General features: G+C 39.6%; 1 protein-coding gene across 1 annotated transcript; it reads right to left on the bottom strand.

Moving 5' to 3' along the window:
- Positions 1 to 1,643: 1,643 nt before the first annotated feature.
- On the bottom strand, positions 1,644 to 24,366 carry LOC119482577 (ATP-binding cassette sub-family D member 2-like). The gene is made up of 10 exons (XM_037760242.1): positions 23,237 to 24,366; positions 18,484 to 18,664; positions 17,824 to 17,945; positions 11,200 to 11,362; positions 10,484 to 10,578; positions 8,791 to 8,936; positions 7,805 to 7,950; positions 5,852 to 5,936; positions 4,670 to 4,795; positions 1,644 to 4,539 (listed from the first exon to the last, which is right to left on the bottom strand). Exons 1-10 carry the CDS (start codon positions 24,176 to 24,178, stop codon positions 4,335 to 4,337), a joined length of 2,211 nt encoding a protein of 736 aa, XP_037616170.1. The 5' UTR covers positions 24,179 to 24,366; the 3' UTR covers positions 1,644 to 4,334.
- Between the last annotated feature and the right edge of the window lie 2,140 nt (positions 24,367 to 26,506).

Raw genomic sequence — 26,506 nt, 5'->3', positions numbered from 1 at the left:
TATCAAAGTTTTTGTTAGTAAGGATGTCATTACAGTATATAGCTGGGTCATACAGTGTAGTCGTAGGCCACTAAAAGGCCTATCTTCACTGCTAAGTGAGCTATCTTCACTGGTTTCCAGAAGGGGTAAGAAATAATGAGGTGCCATGTTAAAAGATAAAGTCAACGTAGATATTTCTTCCTTGTAATTTGCGACTAAAGTCATGAAAAAAGACGCTAGGCAGAGTCACAGCAGTATATTATTACAATATTGTATCTGCAATAACTATTTGTTGCCACTTGGGGGCAGCAGATACAAGCTTAACACTAACAAGCGAGCTTAAACCTAATGCTAACTGTTAATTTTAAGTTGATATTGCTAACTTGTTGACTATTACACATTCAGCAGATGCGGAGCAACATTGACATTCATTTTGGAGTCGTGGAAATCCGATATTTATTCTCCTTTTAGTGCTGCTTGCTGACCACCAACTCGGTCGTGTCTTGAAAGTAACCCGCAAATTGCAAAAACTTGGAAAAAAATTGCAAATGACCTATCCTAAACTTAAGGTCAATGCCTAACCATAACCATCTCGCAAGAGTTTTTCGCAATTTGCGCGTTACCTTATAGCCACGACCCACCAACTCCCGAGGCAAATAAATGGAAATTTAGCTACTAGCTAAATGCTCCACTTGCCCCTATGTTGACTAGCTACCTAGTGGCTGACTTTGCCTGTTTGCCGCGTGGATGTACATCCGTGGTTTTGCTGTGCTGGAGAGGTAGCGTACTGAGCTCGTCCGAAAACAACCTCATGAGACCGGTGAGAGTCAACCAAAAATAGTAAGGCCGGATGACCATAACAATGACTTGAAAGTGTCTCTCTCGTGTGTTCACCTTCACATTCATGTATGTGATTTATTGCTAATATAAGACTATTGATTTTAGCCACTTTAAAGATTTTATTAATAAATAAGAATGCAGGTAATCTTGAGGTCTTTTCATATTAGTCTCTAACCATGTAATCAATGGATAATTATGGGGACTGTGTTTATGTTCCCTCATATCCGTCCCCCCTCCGCCACTGAGGTAATGTTTTTGCCCCTGGGACTATTAACGGATATTGTTAGAGCAATATCTCAAAAAGTTATAGACACATTTTAACATGATGCCCAAAGGGAGGAGTTTAGCCTCAGCTAGGCTCAGTTTTGTGGTGTGATTAGAGGGACAAATTAGCCAACTCTTAGCCTTATAATCATTTGAAAGAATAATGTAATCCCCAGAGAGAATATGCAGCACAAAAAGCATCCTATTACGCAACTCAAACCAGAAGAAAAATTCATAAAAACACAATTTTTGACAGAAAGATCTATACCAAAGCATACTATTAAAATGGCACCTCATCATTTATTATCCCGTCCTCTCAAGATGAAATAGTAGTAGTTCTGAAGCTATGGTCATGCCTGTGAATATCAGGCACTGTCTTCTCTCGAGCTGACCTCATGTGCTACAGTGTCACTTGGCAGACTCTGCGTCATTCAGCGGCTCGACTGGCCTCCTGTCAACAGAGTCTGACTGACGGCACACAATGAGAACTTATGTCAGGTCAGAAAGTCCAGCGCAGAATGCTGCTAAAAAGGGCCGTGCCATTTCAAAGCCCTACAGTACTGTCTACGATGCTCTCTTGCATACCAAAGGAAAGCGTCATTTTTTCTTTTTTTTTTGCAGTCCAGATTATATTAAGAGAGCATTCCACTTATTATTATCCCTTTATATATTAAAGGGATGCATTGACATTTCCATTTTTAATTTTTTTTTTCTTCTCCAGTCACATTTAAGGGGGAAAAAAATTGTCCTTCTGTAACCTAGCAGCCATCATCCTGAGCAGAGCAGGGCTGCATCCAAATGGGTCTTGAACTTTACACTAAAAGCCAAAAGAGGAGGTTGCAAAGGTTTCAATGGAGCGAAGATGTTGCACTTTGGATGCAGCCCCAGCTCAGTCTAACAAAAAAGGCCTGAGGGAGACATACTCAGCAATTTACATTAACAAATCAGATGATGCACGTGTGTTGTTTTTACCTAAAACCAGAGCTCATTTACTTTTTTCTTTGCACAACAAAAACAAACCGAGTAGTTTGAAATACAGCAGTGCACTTTGTTTGTATTCTGCTGATTGATGATGTGACTGATTGTACATTCTCTCTGACACGGTGGTGTGTTAACCAAACCAAGAGACATAATAACAGAAATAGTGGCGTTCTAACCAGTGAGGTGACTTGATATTACACTGTGACATGGATTGAGTCCTGTGTGCGGTACAGTGTGAGGATAACATACAGAAGTCCAGAGGTTCTCCTGTTTTTGAAGTGGCATCTGGACCACTCGTACATTAAGATTTCACCATATTCATGTTTCTTAAGTGGTTCTGTAATGTACTAAGGGGTTGTAAAGGAGGGAAACGTTTGAGTCACACAGCACAAAAAAAGAAATGCAAATGTTTCTGGGTGCTTTTTTTGCTTTTCAAATGCAGTGATCATTTTTATTTCTTAAGCTTCAGGCCCAATTGAATGTATTAAACCTCAAAAATGAAGTCTACATGCTTATGGTGAAACCTGAAAACATCCATGATCCCCTCTCCTATTTCACTCAGTGCAATCTGGGAGGCAAAATCGCCTAATTTACTTTTCCTCTGACTCTTTATGCGATGACACAGTAAGCACAAACACACAGCTCAGAACCACCACATGAGAACACAGCGTTTAGGACTTCTTCTTTTTTTCATGAGAACAAAAATAATGTTAATGCAACAAATCACTAATTTCACAGTATCACAACTTCAGATAAGTCGCTGGTAACAAACATAGGAAGCTAAAAACAAACTAAGTAATTTCATTCTTGTATGTGGCCGAGATGTACGCCAGCCATTAGTCTGACCTCCAACTGACTGTATATTAGCCCTATTATGTCATACGCTAATCAGATAAAACCCAATAAGGCCTCATATATTTTAACATAATAATATGTGGAGTATTATCTAAAATATACAAGTGCATGTAAACACACTTCGTGACATTAAATTCACTTTTTTAGAAAGGTGAGAAATCAAATCAAAGTATTTTTTTACATCATCATCTAATTTATATAAAGTAAATTAGCGTAATGTATTCGCCCGTTGTCCAGTGCATCTAAACAGGCTCAAAACTGCTGAGTCCCAGCAGGCATCTGGCACACGAGTGTGTTTTGTGTCAACACGGGGCGAGTTTCAACAGGTGGCTAGCGTGTGAACGTTATAGTTTGGATGTCTACATGTTCATTCATGAACAGTATACATGTGTGACTATTCATAGACCGGACTACCGGGGTCAGCTTGCTCTTTGCTCCTCGTCCTTTGAAGAGGGCCTCTTTAGCTCATTGTATTTGTTCAATAAACCAGAAACCTATAGTTTTGGAGTCAGACCTGCGTCACTAATCGCTCTAATAATAGACTTTAGATTGGCTCTTTTTCTTCGCTGTCTGCAATTGAGACTACATACATGGTCCCAGGGATAAGATGAGGTATAAGGAAAGGGATTGTACTGCGGCCAGATACACAAAAATCAAACAAAAGGCATATTGTGACATTTTTTGAAAAATAGTCTCTTTTGACCTCTCGGCCACATTAAGTTCAGAAAAAAAACTAAAATCTACAGCTAAAATTATAACAAACGTGGATCCTGCACGACCCAGCGGAACTGGGCGTGGAATACTGCTTTGGACATTATTAAAGTGGTTCTATATGTTCAAAGTTTTCCAGCTAACAAAACACAGCTATCACCTCATTTCACTGTGAGCTACAACAACAAAACGAGAAACAGCCCTCTAGAAGCAGAGTAAAGTGCTATAAAAACAAACAAATAAATTATCTTGGTTAATTTTAGATTATTTTTTTTTTGCCATTTGTTTTGAACTGTGGCAAATTGAATGTTGAAAAAATGATGTGCGCTAAAAACCAAACGTTTTTTAAATCTAGTATGCAGTCGATGTGCGTCAGAAGGGGGGGAATAATACTTTGTGGATCAGCTTCACTCTCCTCCCTCCATTTCTCGGTGTTGGAGCGGGGCAAAGGAGAGATTAAAAGAAGAGGGAGAGGAGAAAGGAGAGCTGAAAGACTGGCTGCTTTAACGGAGGAGAGGCTCGGGGCAAAAGAAAAAAAAATCTGAACAAGCAAAAGAAAATCTAAGCCTGAGAATAACACTAAAAAAACCGTAGAGATTTCTCATTCTTCCATTGCCTCTTTGTCTCCCACACTCTCTTCTCCTCCTCCCCCCACCTCTTTTCCCCTCTGGGCCTCTTCCCTTTTCCCTTCCTCTCTCTCTCTCTCACTCCTCGACTGTCTTGAGGACAGAGTCGTCTCCCAGGATCTTGCAGAGCTCGTTGAGGCGATGCTGCATCTCGGGAATACCGGCCAGCTGGGCCTCCAGCCGCTGCTTCTCCTCGGTGAGGGAGAGGCGCGTCGCCGTGTCCAGCTGCTCGAAGCGCCAGCCTCCCTCGCCGTCGAACTGCAGCAGGTGGGTGTGGTACTTCCTGGAGGCGGAGAGGAAGCATTTAAAGTGGCAACTTACGTGTCTTAATTTGGTTTGTACTTTATTAGACAATTTCATTTCATTTCTCCTTTATTGAATAATAACATGTTGTGTGAGATCCTGTGTCTTACCACAGGGAGGGTCTGTGTGTGATGGAGAGCAGAGAGATGCCGGTGTCCTTAGCGGTCTGGAAAATCTTTCCCTCCACGTCGATGCTCACGGCGCTGGTACACTCATCCAACAGCGCATATTTAGGCCTGACACACACAGGGGAGATTGTTTTAATAACTGATATCCATCCAGTGAGTAACTAATGACATTGGTTAATCAGTGAGATCATTAGCATGTGCAGATCAACTGTTACCCTATAAATGTTAATCAACCATCAACTCTGCATTTAAAACATTTTACATGCAAACATGAAAAACCAGACTGCAGGAATCGTATTTAATGTCTTATTGATTCTACTGTTCAACAACTCATTTTGCTGTCTTAAGCAGGTAATGATACTGATGATAACGTCAGACATTGGTTTGTGGAATGACATTTTGAAACCTCGAGTTCGTCATTTTGAATGTCAACTTTAATGAACCGAAAACACACTGTGAAAGGGTTAAAGTTGTAAGACGGAAACACGGACAACACCCAGACCGGACAACACCCAGACCGGACAACGCCTTGGTAGCGACCTGTCAATCACAAGGTAGCCACTCCCTAAAGCACACCCTGTTTTATTGTCTATTTGACTCTAAATGGGACCATAATTTACTAAATGAACATCACACTGTATTGAAGAAGACTTGAAACTAGCAATTGGGACCATAAACTCATGTTTACGATGTTTAATGAGGTAATAAATCAAGTGAGAAGTAGGCTCATTTTCTCATAGACTTCTATACAATCAGACTTCTTTTAGTCGCCCCCTGCTGGATATTAGAAAGAATGCAAGTTTAAGGCACTTCAGCATTGGCTTCACTTCTCAAACCCCACTGCCAAAAATGTGTTTTGTGACCTTTGTCCACCAAATTCTAAATCAGTTCATCCTTGAATCCAAGTGGACATTTGTGCCAAATTTTAAAGAAATTTCCTAAAGGCGTTCTTGAGATATCGCATTCAAGAGAATGGGACGGACGTACAGACGAACAACCAGAAAACACAATGCCTCTGGCTACAGCTGTCGCCGGCAGGGAGGTATAAAAGGATTCTTTGTGATAGTTGGCAGTACACCGCTCCAGGTGTGTCATATGTCACGTGTTTGACAGTAAATGGGCCTCAGTTTATTGGCAGACAACAATGTTGCTGTTCCTCCTTACTTGTGGTAGAACATGCGAGCCATGCCCATCCTCTGCTTCTCGCCTCCTGACAGCACGTCCTTCCAGTCCAGCTCAGCATCCCAGCCTGCAACAAAAAAAACACAAGACATCACACCACACCCTTGAAAACACATAATATTTTAGGATTATAGATGCTAAGAGCAAATATTTCCCAGTTTGTATGATAGTGGAAACTCTGGAATAAATTAGGCATTAGCATGAAGAGTTAATCAGAAATACATTTTGTGCATGAATAATGAAAATGCAAACAGACAGGTTTTACAGACTGTTTCTATGCTGCTGTTGTTACAACAGCCATTACAAAGGAAGGGAACAGCACTGAAGGGTTTAACCAGTCTAGGTGCACGACGGAGCAGCTTTCTTTCTGTTTGATATTTTCAAAGACTTCACAGGAAATTCTTTGCAGTTATTTTGCACGTGTGCAAATCCACGACTGATGATCCGTGCCTGCTGCAATATGCGTGAGTTCGATTGCATGTGCGATCAAGACAACACTTTCACAGTGCAGCCATTCATACATTAAACCCGCTTGCAGCTTTGTACTGTAGTTGGTTCACAACAATAGGCCTGTTTGTTTGGCAATGAGAGGAGAGCGGCTGCCAATTAACCACACGGACGCAAGTTTAGGCAATACACGTAATACAGTACTTAAGAATTAGAATCTGGCTGGTGCACATACAGTACATAACCAGTCTGTTTGATCTGACAACACCAGCAAACCTGCTCTGCAGCTACACTGTGCACAGCACATTTTGCACACATTTGAATTATTTGAAAGACAAAATGTAGAATCTTTAACACTGAAAGAAGAAGACAAAATAGTTCCCATTGTCAGTGACTAAACTGTCAAGGACTCGGTTTGACTCTAGTGGCTGTACTGCTTATTTTGTCTAGCTGTTGGTTATTTTGTCTGATGGTTATTGGGTCTATTGTGACTAGTTGATGGTTATTTTGTCATCATCATAATGGTTCATTTGTCTGATGGTTATTACCACAGCCGTGATAGAGACGCTGGTATTGTTTTCACCCTGAGAGTATGTGTGTGTGACTCTGTGGTCAGATTCTTGTGACCGCGATAACGTCAAAACTGTGCAAGATACAGTCACGAAACTTTACAGGTGTGTAGTTGAGATCGAAATGAAGGTTGAGTATGAAGACGGGTGTGGTCCAAGCAAGGACGCCGAAAGTAGGGGCCCGATTTGGCATCACAGCTGGTGTGAGCCCATTTGCAAGATGGTCTCTAGTTTTGCCTAGTTGATGGTTGTTTCGTCTCTTTTGTCCAGATGACGGTTATTTTGTCAGTTTTGTCTAGGACCGGTGATTGTTGTTTTTTCTCTGATGGTTCCAGTTATTTAGTCCACTAGCGTAGCCAGTAAAAAACAGTGTGCCACATGATACAGAAGCTGACCAGCCTGGGACTTTGAGATAGAGAGGCCCTTTATATGAGCGCCCAGAGGGTGCGAAAATATTTTTTTTGGCAGTTTTAACACTAATACAGCCACCCCAGCTGCCACCTCTGTGTATACATGTAAGTCGTGGCTTGTCAGAAATTCACAAGAGCGAAACAGCTGCTAAATGCCGCTTCATTTTTTACCGGCCTCCGGCAGCTTTCTGTGCATCCTCTCCTGGTTCCCGGCCGCACGCAAGACAACTTCCACGAGAAGAAATATAAAAAGGCTGCACATGGATAGTCACAGTTTATTTTGTTTAGTAATAGTATCTCGTTTTAATAAGGCTATAACTAAAAATTAATTCTGCATCGGATTTTTGGGTGTGCCCGCTGCCTCCCTGGGTGGAACAGGCACACCCGTAGTTTGTGATTATTTTGTTCTTTGATGGTTACCTTGTCTAGCTTAGGGAGGTTTAAGATGTCAGAAAGTGTTTCCTGAGCTATTGTTGTGTGTTTTTCTTAAGTCTTTATTACTGTCCTACCTCCTTCTCTGGTGACAATGTGGTAGAGGTTGACTATGTCCAGGATGGCAGCCAGGTCCTTGTCACTGAGGCCTCTGGCAGCCATGTCCTCCACTGAGTCTGGGTAGATCACCTGGTCCCGCAGTGAACCCATGGACATGTATGGCCTGGGGAAACACACACACACACACAGACCTTATCCACTGAGTGATTCTTTGTTAACCCCTCATTTCATTAAGTGCTCCAGACAGCTGACAGAGTGGGCGTATGTGTACAAAAGGATACACCTTTTAAGAACAGGAATTAGAAGAGAAAGACACCCATTACACTTCTGTTGTATCTATTGTGGACAGAGTGTTGGATTCTCTTACAGCTGCCAGGTGTCCGTCTCATCCTATGTATAAAATATTCACCGCTCTGTGGGAGGGAGTCGCAACCCTGGGTAAGATTACATTTGATGGTTTGTCTTAGACGGGTTCAGTTCAGTCCTTCTGCTACCTTTTTGGTTGATTAATCGGTCATCTTACCTGTTAAGAGTTGAGTGACACCACAAGGTGTTACTTTCCAACTCTTTTCCTCTCTCAACTCTCTCAAAGATTAATTGATTATCAAAATGGGTGCCAATTAATTTCCTGTCGCCTGAAATATCAGGTACTTTTTTTCCCTAAGAGGTCAGTAGTGACACTTTGGATAACTCTAGCTACCTTTAATCATTCAACAGAGAGTTATCACAGATCATTGGAGCAAAAAGATGCACATGACTGATTCTGGTACACTGATGATACTCAACTTACAGAGATAGGTATATCAAAGAAATGATTGTAATTGAAGGTATTTCGAGCCATGTCTGGGTGGTAAATATTTCACTGTGGCCAGAGCTCTGGTTTCTCTTTGTAAGGTCTTGTTACGATAGATTAGATTACTGGTAGGGCTCACCGGTACAACGATCAAATCCCCTCTGTGTGGATGTTGGAATAAGTAATGTGTGAAAGTGTTTGTTTGTATACCTCTGAGGAATGTAGAACATGTGTTGAGGAGAGGGTTTGTGTAGGCGGCCGCCGTAGACGGGCCATAAGCCGCTGAGGATCCTGAACAGAGAGCTTTTCCCACAGCCGTTAGGCCCCGTGATCAATAGGTGCATGCCTTCTTCCACCTGGAACGGAGAGGGAATTCATTAATCCCCCTTGAGATGAGTCGAACATCAGTAAAGTTACAAAACAACATTGAGATGTAAAGCATCAGTGGGCGTGTAGCTTTTGATAGATATGACTACTTAACATTACACACGGGAGATCTGAAATGTCAACACAGGAAGAGTCTCCTCAGAGATCCTCGTTTCTAACAGAATGTTTGAGTTCTCCGCTCTCTGAAATTGAACCCTCTGAGCTATAGCTTGAAGTCAGATCAAACGGTTTGGAGGTATGCTAAATGTCTTTAGTGTGCCTGCAGTTAACAGGATAACAGCACAGCATATATTGCTTTGTGTTTCTGTTGAAGCAATCAAAATAAAAAAGCAACAAGGTTCTGTTCTGAATGGAGATACATGAAATATTATGTCTGTCTAATTCTATACTTAAAGGGATCGTTTGGGTGTTTTGAAGTGGGCTTGTATGAGGTACTTATCCATAGTCAGTGTATTACCAATATCACTGACTATGGATAAGTACCTCATACAAGCCCACTTCAAAACACCCAATCTATCCCTTTAATACCAGCTGTCACACACACTGTAGCAGTTTCACCTCTATATTTAGACTATGAGAAGAACTAACTAGTCTTAAACTTGTGGGCATAAGTACAATGTCAACAGATTTTCCTGCTATCTGCCAGCTCAATGTCAGCAGGTGTATTGACCTCAAATCAGCATTCACGAGAGCAGTGTTGACTGAGGTCTGATAGCATGAGCTGCTAGTGCTAGTTTGAATGAAGCAATAACTCCCACAGGAGACACTTTCCTTTTTTAAAAATTGAGGCCAGGGTGTTTTTTTTTTAATTTTCCGTTGAAGCTTCAACCTTTATTCTATTCTCACATCTCACTGGGAATAAATCTGCACTCTGGCAGGTTTGAGCTTAAAGACATGTTAGTTTTTAGATACACTTTAAAGCCAGCTGTGAGGAACTGAGAAATCCAGGCTTGTTGTCAAATCATCAGCAATGAAAATCAAGCTCAAACTCAATTGTCAACGCATAGTTTGAAGACCAGGGCAGGGAAGTAGGACACAGATAAAAATGTAGAAAATGTATTTCTACCCACGGGGCAGCCCCTCAGGAGAGACGGCACTACGCACCGAGCGTTTTATACGAACAGGAAGGAGTTTAACTGTCCCAATGACAACTGAAATGTTCAAAAAGTGAACTCTTTTGTCAGCATTGATCTGTGATTTTAAGCACCACAATATCCTCTCAGCCAGCAGCCTGAAGGGAGCAACACGTCGGTAACACCCAAAAGGAGGTATCGGTTTCCTAATGAGACCGCAGAGGATTCTTCATAATTGTTCACAAACTCCACATAGACCAAAACAACCCTCAGGGAGTCGGATGGTTCAGAGAGCATCTGAATCCTGCCTGTAAAAGCATCAGTTAACATTAATGGGTTATATTAAGTGGTACTGGAATAGAGATTAAATGACCATTCTGGTGCTTTTCATATGTTAAAAGAAGAGCTATACAATAGAAGCAATATACTGTATGCTGTCTCACCTTGACGTTCAAGCAAGACACTACTACGTCCCCGTTCGGCGTAATAATGGGGACATTCTCGCACACGATGCCGTTGTCCACATCTATCACTTCACCTGAACACAGAGAAAGAAAAACACAGCGTTATAAGAGCAGAAGGATGAAGATTAGACTCCGTCGATGCATAAAGCATGGGTGGGATAATAACTACATGGCAGGAATTATGGGGTTAAAAATGAAATAAAAAAATCCCTCTTTACCGCTTCTATTATCTCTTAGCTTAACTGTGCTCTCCAATAGGAGATTCATTCTAGGGTCAAATAGATATTTATGCTATGATTCTAACCTTTGACCTTGATACTGCTGATTGCGTGTGACACTATGTCGGTGATCTAGGATTTATTCTGCTTATGCAGGTTGCCCTAGATAAAGGTTTGGCTAAATGCATCAACTTTGGATAGAAAGCTTGATGTTCATTTGGAGTTATGACTAATTTGACTATAATATATATAAAAAATACATATTTAAGACAAATTATGGACCTGAGTTAGGGTTATTTAAGTGCAATGTGACTAACCGACCAAAGCCACATGCTCCAGACAGCAGAAGTGTGCAAAAGCTTGTCCAACATAGCAACAGTAACCAAGTGTGTGTGGTGACTACCTGTTTCTCTCTTTCAGTGTATTTTAATACAGGAGAGGAGGTGTGGGTGTGTGTATTCAGCAGATCAGGCCTACCCTTTATCTCCAGCGGTCCATCTATGTGCATCTCAGGCCTGCTCTTCTTCTCTGCTCCTGTCGTGGCTGACAGAGTGGAGCGCTTGTAAACGCCCCTCTGGACGTCCTCAAACACCACGAACATGTTGTGGACCCGTGCGGTGTAGCCTGCCAGCTCCGTGACCTGTCACACACAAACACACAGGGGTCAAAGGTCATTATTACAAAGTAAAGTCAGAGGGATGTTAAGGACGTGACCCAGAGAGAGATGATACAGGTCACCATCATGGTCATGTGCTGATAACACTCTGACTGTGAGTGACCGTTACAGCAGTGATTCTCAACCAGTGGTACATCTGGAGTTACCAGGGTGTATGTGGAGACACTGGAGAGCAGATCCACTCATGTGAAAAGAAAAAAAAATAGTAATTACAATATGATTAAAAAATGTATCCACATATTGTGTCACCTGTGACACCTGAACACTACATGTTGCCATCAAAAATACATGAAAACTAGATAGCAAGCGAGTTGAGATCTTAGCAGTTAGCTAAAAATAATGAATAAATGATTGAAAGAGTTAGCTAAAAGTGACAGATATATTGTTGAAATATTTAGCTAAAAATAATGGCTAAATGGTTGAAATAATTAGCTTAAAATTATGGATAAATGGTTGAAATAATTAGCTAAAAATAATGGATAAATGGTTGAAATAATTAGCTTAAAATTATGGATAAATGGTTGAAATAATTAGCTAAAAATAATGGATAAATGGTTGAAATAATTAGCTAAAAATAATGGATAAATGGTTGAAATAATTAGCTTAAAATTATGGATAAATGGTTGAAATAATTAGCTAAAAATAATAGATAAATGGTTGAAATAATTAGCTTAAAATTATGGATAAATGGTTGAAATAATTAGCTTAAAATTATTGATAAATGGTTAAAATAATTAGCTAAAAAAATGGATAAATGGTTGAAATAATTAGCTAACAATAATGAATAAATGGTTAAAATGGTTAACTAAAAATATTGGATAAATGGCTAGCTAGAAATGGATAGCTAAATTATATAATTAACAGTTAAAATAGCTAAATATGAATGTTAAAATAGCTAAACTTAATGAATTGATTAAATCAAAAAGGTTGAGAACGTCTGCGTTAGAGTATATAAAGTGTGAGTGCAACAATGTGTAACAGTGTTTCTACAAATATGTCGCTAACTCAGAAGTCCCCGAGTGGCTGCTGCTGCTGCTGATATGTTGTTTGTGGACTGTATACTCTTGGATCAGTTATAATCTCTATAATCCAGTTGCGTGTTCTTCTGTGTTTGTTTACAGTGTGTAGACTTCGCACACTCACATCAGCACAGATCTGAAGAAGTGCTGAACATAATGTGTGATGATCTTTGAGAGATGGGCGAATGAAAAAAGTATATTTAAAATTAAACAAAATATATTAAAATACATATAAAATAATTCAATTTGTAAAATTAACAAAACCAATTGTAATGATTTATCAACACAAAACAATATAAACACAAAATGCATTAAGGTTTAAAAGAAAAAGGAACAAAACTATTATCTTTATCAGCAATGGGAGAGTGTCCTGAAACTCATGAGGACAAATGAGGGGAAAAAAACAAGAGGGAAAAAATTGCCCTCTTGCTTTGGCTTTAGTGCTAGTACCCTGCGGCGAATAAATACCAGGCTGTTGACTCAGCTTGATTATATATTAAACAACAAACACCAATTCTGGGAATTCCTGGACACCATGTGGGGCTTTAGAGATGTGACTGGCTCAAAGAAAGAAAGAAAGAAAATGAAATGTATCGGGGAAAAAAAGGGACAGATGAGAGAAGAGTGGAGGACTGATGATGGTGTTCCTCGTGTGAAACGGTGAAGGAAATATTTATGATTAAAAGAGTTTTAACAGCTTATTGCAGAATTCTAGCAGGATCAGTGATCCCTCCGCTGTACTGAAAAAACACTGAATAGCTTAATTTAGAAATCACTTTTGTCAGGAAGAGACAGGACAGATGTCTGATTTTTTAATTTATGTTAAAATATAGCCCTGAACATCTCCACCTTTAAATGTGTCAACTCAAACAAAGGCATATTTGGAATCAAAACACGGACACATGTGGAGACATGCAGTATTTTTCTGCTTCCTGTTATTCAGCATGGATGTGAAGATAAAAAAAGAAGTGATACAGCGGGGTTTGTCACATCCTTTATCTCCGAACATATCTCCACAGCTGCTCTCCATGAGTGTGTTGCTGAAAGTAACTGATCATCCCTTTTATAATACATTTTTTTTTTATCATTGATAACCACTTCTCACATGCATTGTAATGAAGGATTTACTTATTTTTTTGCTATTTATATCATTAGAAAATGAAAATGAAATGAATGAAAATAGGATATTTTGGCTACTTGTAAAAATCAGTCAACATTTATGGCTCTGTTAACTTATTTTAGACTGTTTTATGGTCACACAGCCCTACAAAAGGACACGGGATGACCTCTGTGCTGGCTGCCAAAGAGATTTGTAGAGCTTGCAGCCTGATTTACGACTCCCACAAACCATCGCCATCACTACTTTGCCTACTGCTCTGCTTTACTTCACTACCTACTGTACAAATATAGAATAAAGTAAAAGAAATGAGTGGACTGCCCACTCTGAAATGGTCGGGATTCATCCTTGATAACACTGTGCTCATCACGCAGAAACTAAAAACAAATATGCAAATACTGTGGAAGATAGATGGTCAGCAATCCTTAACAACACCCATCCCCCAAACCGAGATTTGGTCCACCAGTAAGTGTGATTATTATGAGCCAGAAAAAAAAACAGTTGAACATGCCAAAACTTCTCTTTCACCAAATAAAAACAGCGTTGTGCCTCAGAAGTCCAGCAGACGTCCAAAACAAAAAGGTGCTAAATTGAAAGTGCATATACTGTATAAGTATAGCCATAATAAATCAGAACCAGCACATATGATAACTGTCCTCCCCCATTAGCCTAAAAAGTGTTGGAGGGCTGGAGCACATGCTGCGAGGGAAAGTGAGAAAGAGATGCAGAAGTGCTGCAGGGCAGGCTGAGAGATCACCAGATGGAGGATTATTCACAGCTAGGCTAATCCCCAAGGGAAGGAAGGAGCTCTGGACAGTCAACACACACACACCACGACTCACTGCTGGCTGACCTACAGTGACATGAGGGCAGCACTAGATTCAATCTTGAGGAATGGATGCCTATAAAAAAGGTTTCTGTGTTCCTTTTTTTCCACATTATTAGATCTTAATGTGGCCTAACACATATCAGAGGACCAACATCACCCAAATCATCTGAATTGAAAAAAGTGGACACTATCATTTAGAATGTTTTCGCCCGTTTACCTTGCTGTCAGACAGCCATACAGTCTATGTTTCCGACGGAGAACTGAAGCCATTATCTATGCTCTCGTCAAAGAAACCAGACTCCATTGAAAAAAACGGTAATTTTACCTCGCAGAACACGGGAGTAGCTGCTCCACCGCTGCCTCGATCGGTTAGTGTTGTTTGTGTTATTGTGTGACTTTGGTTAGTTTTCATTCACCAAAGTTACACAATAGCAGAAACAAATGAACCGACAGAGGCAGCTGTAGACCAGCAACCCCCGTGTTCTGCAAAGTAAAATTACAGTTTTTTTCAATGGAGTCTGGTTTCTTTAGCGAGAGCATAGATGGATTTTTCAGCTCCTCGTCAGAAAGGGCTGTCTGATGGCAAGGTAGAGCGGTGAAAATATTCTAAATATAGCGTGCACTTAAACTGATATTGATTTTTTTAAGGTGTAAGTTTTGCAGCAGTACATTGCTTTGCTTCTGTGCGGTAACTTCTGTCTGTTTCTCCAAGCGGGGGGCGTGCCGACTGTCATCTACTGTAGCTAATACACTGATTATGGATAAGTACCTCATACAACCTCACTTCAAAACACCCAAACTATCCTTTTAATTCTGTAAAAAAAAGAAAAGAAACCACAGAAAGCTAATAGGGAGAGCTCTATTCCAGGCGGGGATAGAGCAGACCTTCGAAGAACAAAAAGAAAATCTGAGTCTACAAGATGAGTAACAAACTGGGACGAGCTAGGACATGTCATAGGGCCATCTGACCACTCACACACACAGAATAAACAAACACACACATACTGTACACTGTCATATAAAACAGGCAGAGTGTTTGGAGGCGTGAGCAGGGCATACAGCTTGAGGAATGTGCTCCATCCCTGCTGCCTGTCAATTAAATCACACACACACACACACACTCTCACATCTCTTGGCCTTGCATGCGGGGGCTTGCTGCTGCACATGTGATAAACACCGTGCTCAGACCGGAGCTGAACGCAGGCTAAAACTTGCATCCTCCAGGGACGTGTTTTGAGCCGGAGACTGCCAATAGAAATGACAGTCGTGACAATCCGCTCTGCCACAGATTTGCACATTACTGAAATGAAATAATTCCTCTTGGAACTGGCATTGCGTTTCTGAAGATTTCACAGCAGTTTGAGCCTTCTGTGTGTTTGTAAAAAAAATGGGGCTTGTGTGCGTGTCTGGCTCTGCTCTCTCTCTCTGGTGAGAGTAAAAGTGGTACAATGGGAAGTTTCAGAGAAAAAGTGACTCACGCTTAAGGAAGCTGACAACAACCCGCTAGCACTTTTAAAAGAGTTTAGAGTCCTCATCATGACACAGACATTCTTTGGATGTTCACCTGACTGCGTATGTTACTTAGGAAATGACTGACTATGTTGAAAAAGTACACCCCATGTGAGCATATGATTGAAGGCAGACAAGTAGAAACCAGCTGTACTGCAATACGGCTTCACCACAAGTGTGCTGCAGCCAAATCCTCTTATGGACCTCAAAATGCAGCCAGAGAGAGAGAGAGAGAGAGAGAGAGAGAGAGAGAGAGAGAGAGAGAGAGAGAGAATGCATGAATGGGTCTTGCTATTTTTTGGGGGATTAAAATGCAACGAGAGATCAGGGATTTGGCCCTCGATGAACGAGGTCTTTCATTCTGTGATTCTTTGCTTTTTCAGTTAGTCGGGACTTAAATAAATTCCTGTGCATGCATGGTGAGCTTCACACGGGGGGAAGTAGAGAGAGAGATGGATCTACAGTACGCATCTGTCAATCATACAGCCAATCTGTGCATTCATCCATCCGCCCACCCATCTGTTGGACCACTTGAAGTCTGTTCAAACCCGGGCCAATGAAGTGGCACAACCACCCATGCTACATCTGTCCTCTTCTAGAGATTTGAGGTCTTCACAGCAAAGATAGACAGCGAAAATGATCTTTTGACAGTATATTGACATCATACCAGCAACATTATAACAGTTTCAATGTCTACATCTGTAGAATATGTCACAGACATTCAAAAAAAAAAAGTAAATATTTATTTTAAACTCAAAATAAAAGTCCTCTAGTATTTGTTTTTCTGTGGACAGAATTCCTTCATTTTTTAACATAAGGCTTTTAATCTGAAATATTTGCAGACAGTGTTGTGGAAAATGCAATGACACCATAAATAAAATAGAGTATCGGCTTTTAATTGTGGATTATTACTATTATTTACGAATGAGCACGCACTTCTTAACCTTTTTCTGTCTAAAATAAATGACATTTATCATGAATTGAAATGGCCATTATGAAAGGCAAACTCTATGTAGAAAGAAAGGGCTGGCAGCAGCACAGAAGCAGAAACGCAGTTGGTGTGGACACCACAGACACCAACATGTCACACTCACAAACTAGACGGATATATCTGCAAGTTTACTGTGCAACCACATGATAAAGGGCTGCGACTTATGATTGTTTTCATTGTTGCTTAATCTGATGAATCATTTTTGGATTAGTCTGTCAATCGTCTGGCCTGTAAAATGTCAAAAACAAATGCCATGCGATTCCCGGAAATCAAGGTGAGGCCTTCAAATGCCTCGTTTTGTCTGATCAAAAGTCCACAACTCAAAGATTATTAATTTAAACAATGAGATATAACAGAGTAAAGCAGCAAATGCTCGCATTAAAAGAAGCTAGAGCCAGTGAGTGTTCGACGTCGCTGCTCGAAAAATGACTTGATGATTAACCGATTATCAGAATAGTAGCAGATTCATTTCCTGATTAATCAACTAATTGTTATCAGCTCCGAACAAGTGTGCAATGCCGTTATCAAGACACATGGAAGCGCAAGGTTCATCATAGTTTATCTTACAACAGCTACATTCAAAGGTCGGTTGAAAATAATAAAAGGTAGGCTTATAAATCTGATTTAGATGACGCAACATTCCCTTGTTTCTCAACTGCAACGGCCCACGGCAATTGTTTTTGTGAATGACTCCCAATATGACTGTGGGCGATACATAGTTTATTTTGTTTTGTAGCCTAGCAGTGACTAACCTTTACCTTTATTTTTTATTTAATGACTTTTGTGTTGGGATTTCCAGTAAAATCAGAAGTCTTTTATTTTGAACTTTGAAGTGAAAAGAGGGAAAATGGTGGAGTAAGAAAAATCCTCTTAGGCAGAGAGAGAGAGAGAGAGATCTCACATTGTATAAACTAAAGAAACTAAGACGGCTACATTAACTTCAACATGTGGTGTCCTCACCTCTTTGTAGGAGGACATGATCCTCTCGATGGCGTCGGCTCCCGATGCCAGGAGGTTGCGGGCGGTGGTGAAAGCCTCCGTCCTCTCGCTCACCATCACCTGCGTGCGCCCGTCTGCTGTTTCTAGAGGGAGGAGAGAGAGAGACGAAAGACAGGGGAGGGACAACTGATTTAAGAAACTGTGACACTGGAGACATTTGTATTTTAAGCAACAAAACTCATTTCTGTGTCTCTGTCCTGTGAGCCCATTGAAAATGTATTCTCACACTACGAGCATTAGAATACCATGGAAATAAGTTATTTAAATATCAGCAGTGACACTGGAACGGTAGCACGGCAGTAGTGCTCATCGGTACACAAAGGGACTCAGTTGTAGCTTTTATTTTAGATGCAACTGAAATGTCATCCGGGAGGTGTGGGAGGCAGCTACTGTTCTCACACATGCTAATCAGCCCCCTGCTTGAGGAGGGTGTTTGGTTCGGAGGTGCTAATGACCCTCGCGTGCACTGTGAAATATGCTTTACACAACAAGAACAACAGAATGAAACAAACTATTAAAATGGTGCTTAAAAAAAAGCTATTACACATCAGATACTATCAGATACAATCAAGCAAACTGAGGTTCCCTGGTTGGTTGTGGGGCACCTTTAGGCCTCCTTACTGCTGTCAGCGAAGCCGGTGGCTGTGATGATCGGCACGGCCACCATGATGAGCCCGCTGCCGCTCCACACATACTTCATTAGGAACTGCTCGATCATGATGTACCAGAGACGCTTTGACAGGATCAGGTTCATCTGGTCCGCCAGGGCTCGGTAGCACTTCTGCAGCTGACGCATCTCCACCTGCAAAAGGACAACAATAACAACATAGAGCACCATTACATAGCCACTTCCTGCATTTGATTTGATTAGATGGAACATTGTTTTGGGATGTGAACATTCAGTTAATCTATGCTTGAGCCTGTATTTGACTGAAGTCATCGCCAGCTGGACCTGCTTGTGTGCTATTATCAATTTGATTACACTCATGTACACGTGTTATGACACTATGTGAACTTTGTTATTGGATGTGGATGATCAAGATAATCTCATATCTCATGTTTATAACTGGATTTGACTTGTAGAAGTGCCAAGGTTGGAATGGAGGAAACAAAATTACAAAGGTACTATTGATAATTATCAGCTACTAGATGTCGCATTTTCCCTCCCCGGTTCCATTGCATTTACTTCACAACAAGTCGTTGCCAGGCACTTACCGTCAATCTCAGCTATTTTTCCGTTTTTCCCACACTAACTGACGACCCAGAGATACCACATGATACCATTATTTACTATCATTTTAATATCATTTTACTATTGGCTCACAATAGGAAAAGCCATAGTTTTGTTCAGCAACTTTCTAAAGGCACTGTGGATGTATTATGTTTTTTTTTTAAATATTCGTCTACATAAAAATGTTATTAATTTATGGCGCCACCTTCTGGGGGGCACTGGTCGCCCCCTAAAAAAATGTTTTTTTAAATGCCGCTGGGCGCCCTTCCTCATTTTCTGCATTGAGGTAAAATGAGGTGAAGAAAGAAAGAAAGAAAGAAAGAAAGAAAGAAAGAAACTTTTCAACCCTGTAACTCTCGATGTAGTGAAACTGACTAAACACTTATACATACAACATCAGGGAACAATTGTTTATTTGTATTATAATAAAAACAGTTATTTATGAAAATAAAAATCTTAATTTTTGTCTTAAAACCATTGTGATGTCTGAAGTGAGTTGCGGTTTTACGGGGCTAGGGTTCTGGGGGATTGAATATGGATTTACTTTTGTGGTTGTATTCTATACTCGTAACAATTTCATTCCTCACCACATTATTGCATAATATTACTGCATGCTTGCCAGGGTTGGAAATTAGCACCAGCCACCAGCCAAATGCTGATAAAATATGCAAGTGGCTGCTAGATTTGCTTCTCTCACTAGCAGCCAAAAAAACATTTATGGTAATCTGTTGAGTGACTGGTAGATTTTTGGAGTCCACCGGCCACAGTGACAGGTAGACAAAAATGTTAGTTTCCAACACTGATGCTTGCCACAACAAATGCAACCTCCCACATCTTAGGTTGTTTGGGCTTTTGCATATTTTGCATTATATTCTGCACCCTCAGCCTGGAATTTGCTCCAAAATGACCTAAAAATCAAGGAGCCGGTATCATTAAATATTGTTAAATCTAAAATGAAGGCTTTAGAAGCAGACTCTAAGGCATGCCAATGTTTTTAGCCCCCTTGTTGTACAGCTGACTCCCAGAAAAGTTCATTTTTGTCCCCCCATTTGTCTTTAGATAGTTCTCTTTTAATGCAAATTTGAGTGCTTTTGATTTGTATTTTATCTCTTATTTGTGTCTGCAACTTTGTGTTCTTGCTGCTGACCATCTTGGCCAGGTCTCCCTTGGAAAAGAGGTTAAATAAAGTTTAAATAAATGTTCAATAAATGCATCCATCCCCTGCATACCTTGTGTCCCCTATAGAAAGCTCTCTCCTCAGCATTTGCAATGATCCTGGAGTGCACATAATAAGCTACTGGAGTTACCCTGCACTATACTCATTTTTAACAGTCTCTTCTGCACTTTTTTAATAGTCGTGTATCACAGCTGTTACCCTGCACTATTTAAAAGTTCTCTTCATCTCCTGGTATTTTTATATCCGGTATATTTTTTGTACTTTGTACTACTAACTTGTGCCTTTTTACTAACATGTTTTGCACTATGGAACTGTGATGCTGGAAACTTGAATTTCCCTCAGGGTCAATAAAGTTACTATCTATCCATCTATTTATCCATCTATCCATCTATCTATTTATCTATCTATCTAATGATGGACGTTCAGACTATATATATATATATTATACTGAAAAACATACTAGCCCACGGTCTATTAATGGAGAATATGGATTTACTTTTGTGGTTGTATTCTATACTGGTCACAATTTCATTCCCCACCACATTATTGCCTGATATTACTGCATGCTTGCCAGGGTTGGAAACTAGCACCAGTTTTAATGCAAATTTGAGTGCTTTTGATTTGTATTTTATGTCTTATTTGTGTCTGCAACTTTGTGTTCTTGCTGCTGACCCTCTTGGCCAGGTCTCCCTTGGAAAAGAGGTTAAATAAATGTTAAATAAAGGTTAAATAAATGTTAAATAAATGCATCCATCCCCTGCATACCTTGTGTCCCCTGTAGAAAGCTATCTCCTCAGCATTAGCAATGATCCTGGAGTGCACATAATGATGGACTATATATATATTATACTGAAAAACATACAAGCCAAGTATTTCATTCCCCACCACATTATTTTTTTCTGTAATATTACTGCATTCTTGCCACAACAAATGCAACAATAATGCACATAATTTTAACAATGTTTGTTGAGAGTGTTGACTCCTAGTTGGGGAAACAAGTTAAGTGCCAACCAATTGGGTTACCTGCACTGGGACGTTTAGGTACTATTTGTGCAACGATCTGGCTTGCCTTACAATAGCCTAACGCCTGCAGGCTGTATTTTTGTATTCTATTCATTTGTTGATTTTCAATGAAACCCTTTATACCCATTTCTTTTAGTGTATTTTATTTGGGAAAACTTTAAAGGAGGGTAAAAGGAAACACAAAACCAATATTTCAGTTTCCTTAATTGTTTGTTAATATAGAGGCATTTGTTCATTATTGAAGAGGCATTTGTTCATTATTATTATTAAGAAGGCATTTTATTTTATATTATTATGTGGATGGGAACTGTTTTTCAGTCTTCTGACTGAACAACTAAAGTCTGGGGAACTCAGTACCGCCACATCCATCCCTGTACAGCTGACTCCTAGAAAAGTTCCTTTTTGTCCCCTCATTTGTCTTCAGATAGTTCTCTTTTAATGCAAATTTTAGTGCTTTTAGTGTTTGTGAATTGTATTTTATCTTTATTTGTGTCTGCAACTTTGTGTTCTTGCTGCTGACCCTCTTGGCCAGGTCTCCCTTGGAAAAGAGGTTAAATAAAGGTTAAATAAAGGTTAAATAAATGTTAAATAAATGCATCCATCCCCTGCATACCTTGTGTCCCCTGTAGAAAGCTATCTCCTCAGCATTAGCAATAATCCTGGAGTGCACATAATGATGGACTATATATGTATTATACTGAAAAACATACAAGCCAAGTATTTCATTCCCCACCACATTATTTTTTTCTGTAATATTACTGCATTCTTGCCACAACAAATGCAACAATAATGCACATATCCATCCCTGTACAGCTGACTCCTAGAAAAGTTCCTTTTTGTCCCCTCATTTGTCTTCAGATAGTTCTCTTTTAATGCAAATGTTAGTGCTTTTAGTGTTTGTGAATTGTATTTTATCTTTATTTGTGTCTGCAACTTTGTGTTCTTGCTGCTGACCCTCTTGGCCAGGTCTCCCTTGGAAAAGAGGTTAAATAAATGTTAAATAAATGTTAAATAAAGGTTAAATAAATGTTAAATAAATGCATCCACCCCCTGCATACCTTATGTCCCCTGTAGAAAGCTATCTCCTCAGCATTAGCAATGATCCTGGAGTGCACATAATGATGGACTATATATATATATATATTATACTGAAAAACATACAAGCCAAGTATTTCATTCCCCACCACATTATTTTTTTCTGTAATATTACTGCATTCTTGCCACAACAAATGCAACAATAATGCACATATCCATCCCTGTACAGCTGACTCCTAGAAAAGTTCCTTTTTGTCCCCTCATTTGTCTTCAGATAGTTCTCTTTTAATGCAAATGTTAGTGCTTTTAGTGTTTGTGAATTGTATTTTATCTTTATTTGTGTCTGCAACTTTGTGTTCTTGCTGCTGACCCTCTTGGCCAGGTCTCCCTTGGAAAAGAGGTTAAATAAAGGTTAAATAAAGGTTAAATAAATGTTAAATAAATGCATCCACCCCCTGCATACCTTGTGTCCCCTGTAGAAAGCTATCTCCTCAGCATTAGCAATGATCCTGGAGTGCACATAATGATGGACTATATATGTATTATACTGAAAAACATACAAGCCAAGTATTTCATTCCCCACCACATTATTTTTTTCTGTAATATTACTGCATTCTTACCACAACAAATGCAACAATAATGCACATATCCATCCCTGTACAGCTGACTCCTAGAAAAGTTCCTTTTTGTCCCCTCATTTGTCTTCAGATAGTTCTCTTTTAATGCAAATGTTAGTGCTTTTAGTGTTTGTGAATTGTATTTTATCTTTATTTGTGTCTGCAACTTTGTGTTCTTGCTGCTGACCATCTTGGCCAGGTCTCTCTTGGAAAAGAGGTTAAATAAATGTTGAATAAATGTTAAATAAAGGTTAAATAAATGTTAAATAAATGCATCCATCCCCTGCATACCTTGTGTCCCCTGTAGAAAGCTATCTCCTCAGCATTAGCAATGATCCTGGAGTGCACATATCTCAGGTAGCCCTTCCTGTGAGCCTCCTCGGCCACCAGCTTCCCAAACTTGGGCGAGCATGCCCTCAACACTTTGGCTGTAGCAAACACCACCAACCCGGCCAGCAGGGTCGGTCCACTGGCGTTGGCCCCCCTGGACCGGGCGGTCTGGATCAGCGTGTAGGAGGTCAGCATCACGTCCAGGATGGGCTTGGTGAGGTTGGAGTAAAGATGAGCTACAGACTGAGAGAACATCATGACATCTTCAGTGAGAGACTGATCCGGATTGGCCAGCCTCCCGTCCATGTTGCTGACTCTGTAGTAGGTCTGCTGGGTGAAGTAGGTCCGGTATGCGTGGTCCACCAGCCGGGTCCGGAAGGCCAGAGCCAGCTTGCACTCCAGGTACCGGATGGCGCTGTTCACGAAGGTTGCAGGGATGGCGATGAGGAGCCATTTCATCAGCTGCATGATGAAGCTCCTCGGCTCCTTCTCCACTATCGTCTTCACTATCTTCCCATCCAAACTGGCCACATATATAGACAGAAAGGTCCTCGATATGAGAGCCACAGAGTGTAAAGACAGCAAAGCCAGCTCTCTGGAGACTAGCTTTGGAAACAGGATCTTACTGAGCTCCAGGATCTGATGGAAGAACTCCGCATTCACAGCTGGAGATGTCTTCTTCTTCTTGGTGTGATCCGAAGCACATATTTGGGTTTTCACACAGCCGTTTTCACCCTTTAAACACGGGTTTTTATCGGTGCTTTTCTTGCTGCAGAGCTGCCTGCAGATGACTGGATAGAGAGTCTTCAGTCCGTAGGCGGCAGCAGCGATGATCACGGCTCGCTTCGCTGCGGTTGTTCGGTCCCATTTCACTCCAACCGCCGCATCCAGGATGTTGGACATGTTTTATCTCTTCTATTAGTGGATAATCCGAATAACAGCCATCATATCTCACAGCTAGAAACAGCAGACTCTCACCGCGACGACATTGATAGAGAGGAAGACGGGCTTTTTGTGGTGGTTGGATTGATGTGAAGAGAGCTGGTACCGCTACATCCTGCTCCTCTCGCTGTACCAACGGTTAAGTTAGACGGAAGACGGTTCATTACACTTCCGGTTTATATATGTCAAAATAAAAGCTTAATCAGAATCGTATTTATTGCCAGGTGTAAGAGGTATACACTAGGAATTTGCTTTGGTTATGTTGGTGCAAGTCAAAACAGTATAATAACAAAAGAATAGATAAACGTTAGAATAAAATAAGAATACAAAATTGTAATTCTACCACTATACAAAATAAGTTATAAACAAAAATAAACATGATAAAAACAGATAGTGCAAATATTGCCAGAGTGCAAACAATCAGGTATCGGAGGGAGAGAGAGGGATAGTAGGGGGTGGTATTGAGAGTAAGGTAAGGCAGGGCAGCTTTAAGGCAAGGCAGCTTTATTTGTATACATCACAATATTATTTATATTAAATTGTCCTTATTATATACATGCCAATAAAGCAAATTGAGGATAATGGGTGTGTGTTTGGCATTGAATGAGGCTAGATCAGAATCAGAATCAGAATCAGAATGGTGTTTATTGCCAGCTGTAAGAGGTATACACTAGGAATTTTCTTTGGCTTTGTTGGTGCAAGAGAAACAGTATAATAAAAAAAAGAATAGATAAAACTTTAGAATAAAATAAGAATAAAAATGTACAATTTACAAAATAAGCTATAAACAAAAATAAACATGGTGGTCATATATGACATATATCTACTCTTAAACACATATACTGTACACATGCACACATATCGACACACACACACACACACACACACACAGAAATCCTTCCTTTTATGTGTAGAGCATAGGGGGAACAAAAAGAAAAGAAATTAGTAAAATATATATATAATACAGTATATATAAATACATAAATATATTAATAATATGAATAATAATAAAGATGATGATGATGATGAGGTCATGATAATTATAGCAATAACAATAATAATACCAACACTTACAAAAATAAGTGAGATAAATAAATAAATAAATAAATAAATAAATAAATACAATATTACTTGACGCTTTGGCAAATTGTCCTCATTATATTCATGCCAATAAAGCAAATTGAATATATTATATTTGTTACCAGCTTTCACACTGAATGTGTTTGAGGTAAATACAGTATAAGGGAGTGGGAACCCTTCATTCTTCTCCTGAACTGATGTTCATGTTTTCGCTATGCTTCTTCTGCATGTAAATGTTTTTAATGTTTTCTGCTCTTACTATGTTTACTGTAATTTTGAAATAAAAAAAAAATAAAAAGTTTATGGTTTTATTTTTTAAAAGTTAATTCGCTTAACATCCTGTTTTGTTTGTAGTTTTGACACTGTGACGCTCCTTATTTCCGCCCTAGGCTTTTGTGATTGGTCGAGCCACCGGCGAAACTCCATTGGCTGCGTGACGTCACGTAACTGACTGTCCTAACTGTATATTATGGTACATTATGTTACCATGTACTAACGTTATGTCATACAGTACATTGGTATCCGGGAAAAATATATTGTTGGAAGCATCATTTTAACAACTTATAGCAGGGGTCAGCAACCTTTACTATCAAAACAGACATTTTAGGCAAAAAGAAAAAAGAAGAATTCTGTCTGGAACTGCAAAACATTTGATAATTGTGATGAAGGTAACGCAGTTTATAGTCTAAGTATATAGTATATAAGTCTAATGCAGTGAGGGCCCAAGAGACAATGTACTATGGAGTATTAGGGCCACATTGAGGGAAAAAATATCTGAGATTTTGAGAATAAAGTCATAATACTACGAGAAAAAAGTTGTAATACTACCAGAATAAAGTCATAACTTTACAAGAAAAAAAGTTGTAATATTACGAGAATAAAGTCATAACTTTACAAGAAAAAAAAGTCGTAATATTACGAGAATAAAGTCGTAACTTTAAGAGAAAAAAAGTAGTAATATTATGAGAATAAAGTCGTAACTTAACGAGATAAAAGTCGTAATATTACGAGAATAAAGTCATAACTTTACAAGAAAAAAAGTAGTAATATTACGAGAATGAAGTCATAACTTTGCAAGAAAAAAGTTGTAATATTACGAGAATAAAGTCATAACTTTACAAGAAAAAAAAGTCGTAATATTACGAGAATAAAGTCGTAACTTTAAGAGAAAAAAAGTAGTAATATTATGAGAATAAAGTCGTAACTTAA

Source organism: Sebastes umbrosus, chromosome 23, assembly GCF_015220745.1.
Source record: "Sebastes umbrosus isolate fSebUmb1 chromosome 23, fSebUmb1.pri, whole genome shotgun sequence".
Classification (NCBI taxonomy): Eukaryota; Metazoa; Chordata; class Actinopteri; order Perciformes; family Sebastidae; genus Sebastes; species Sebastes umbrosus.
Note: the sequence above shows the minus strand (reverse complement) of the source record. Positions and strands in the feature narration are given on the sequence as shown.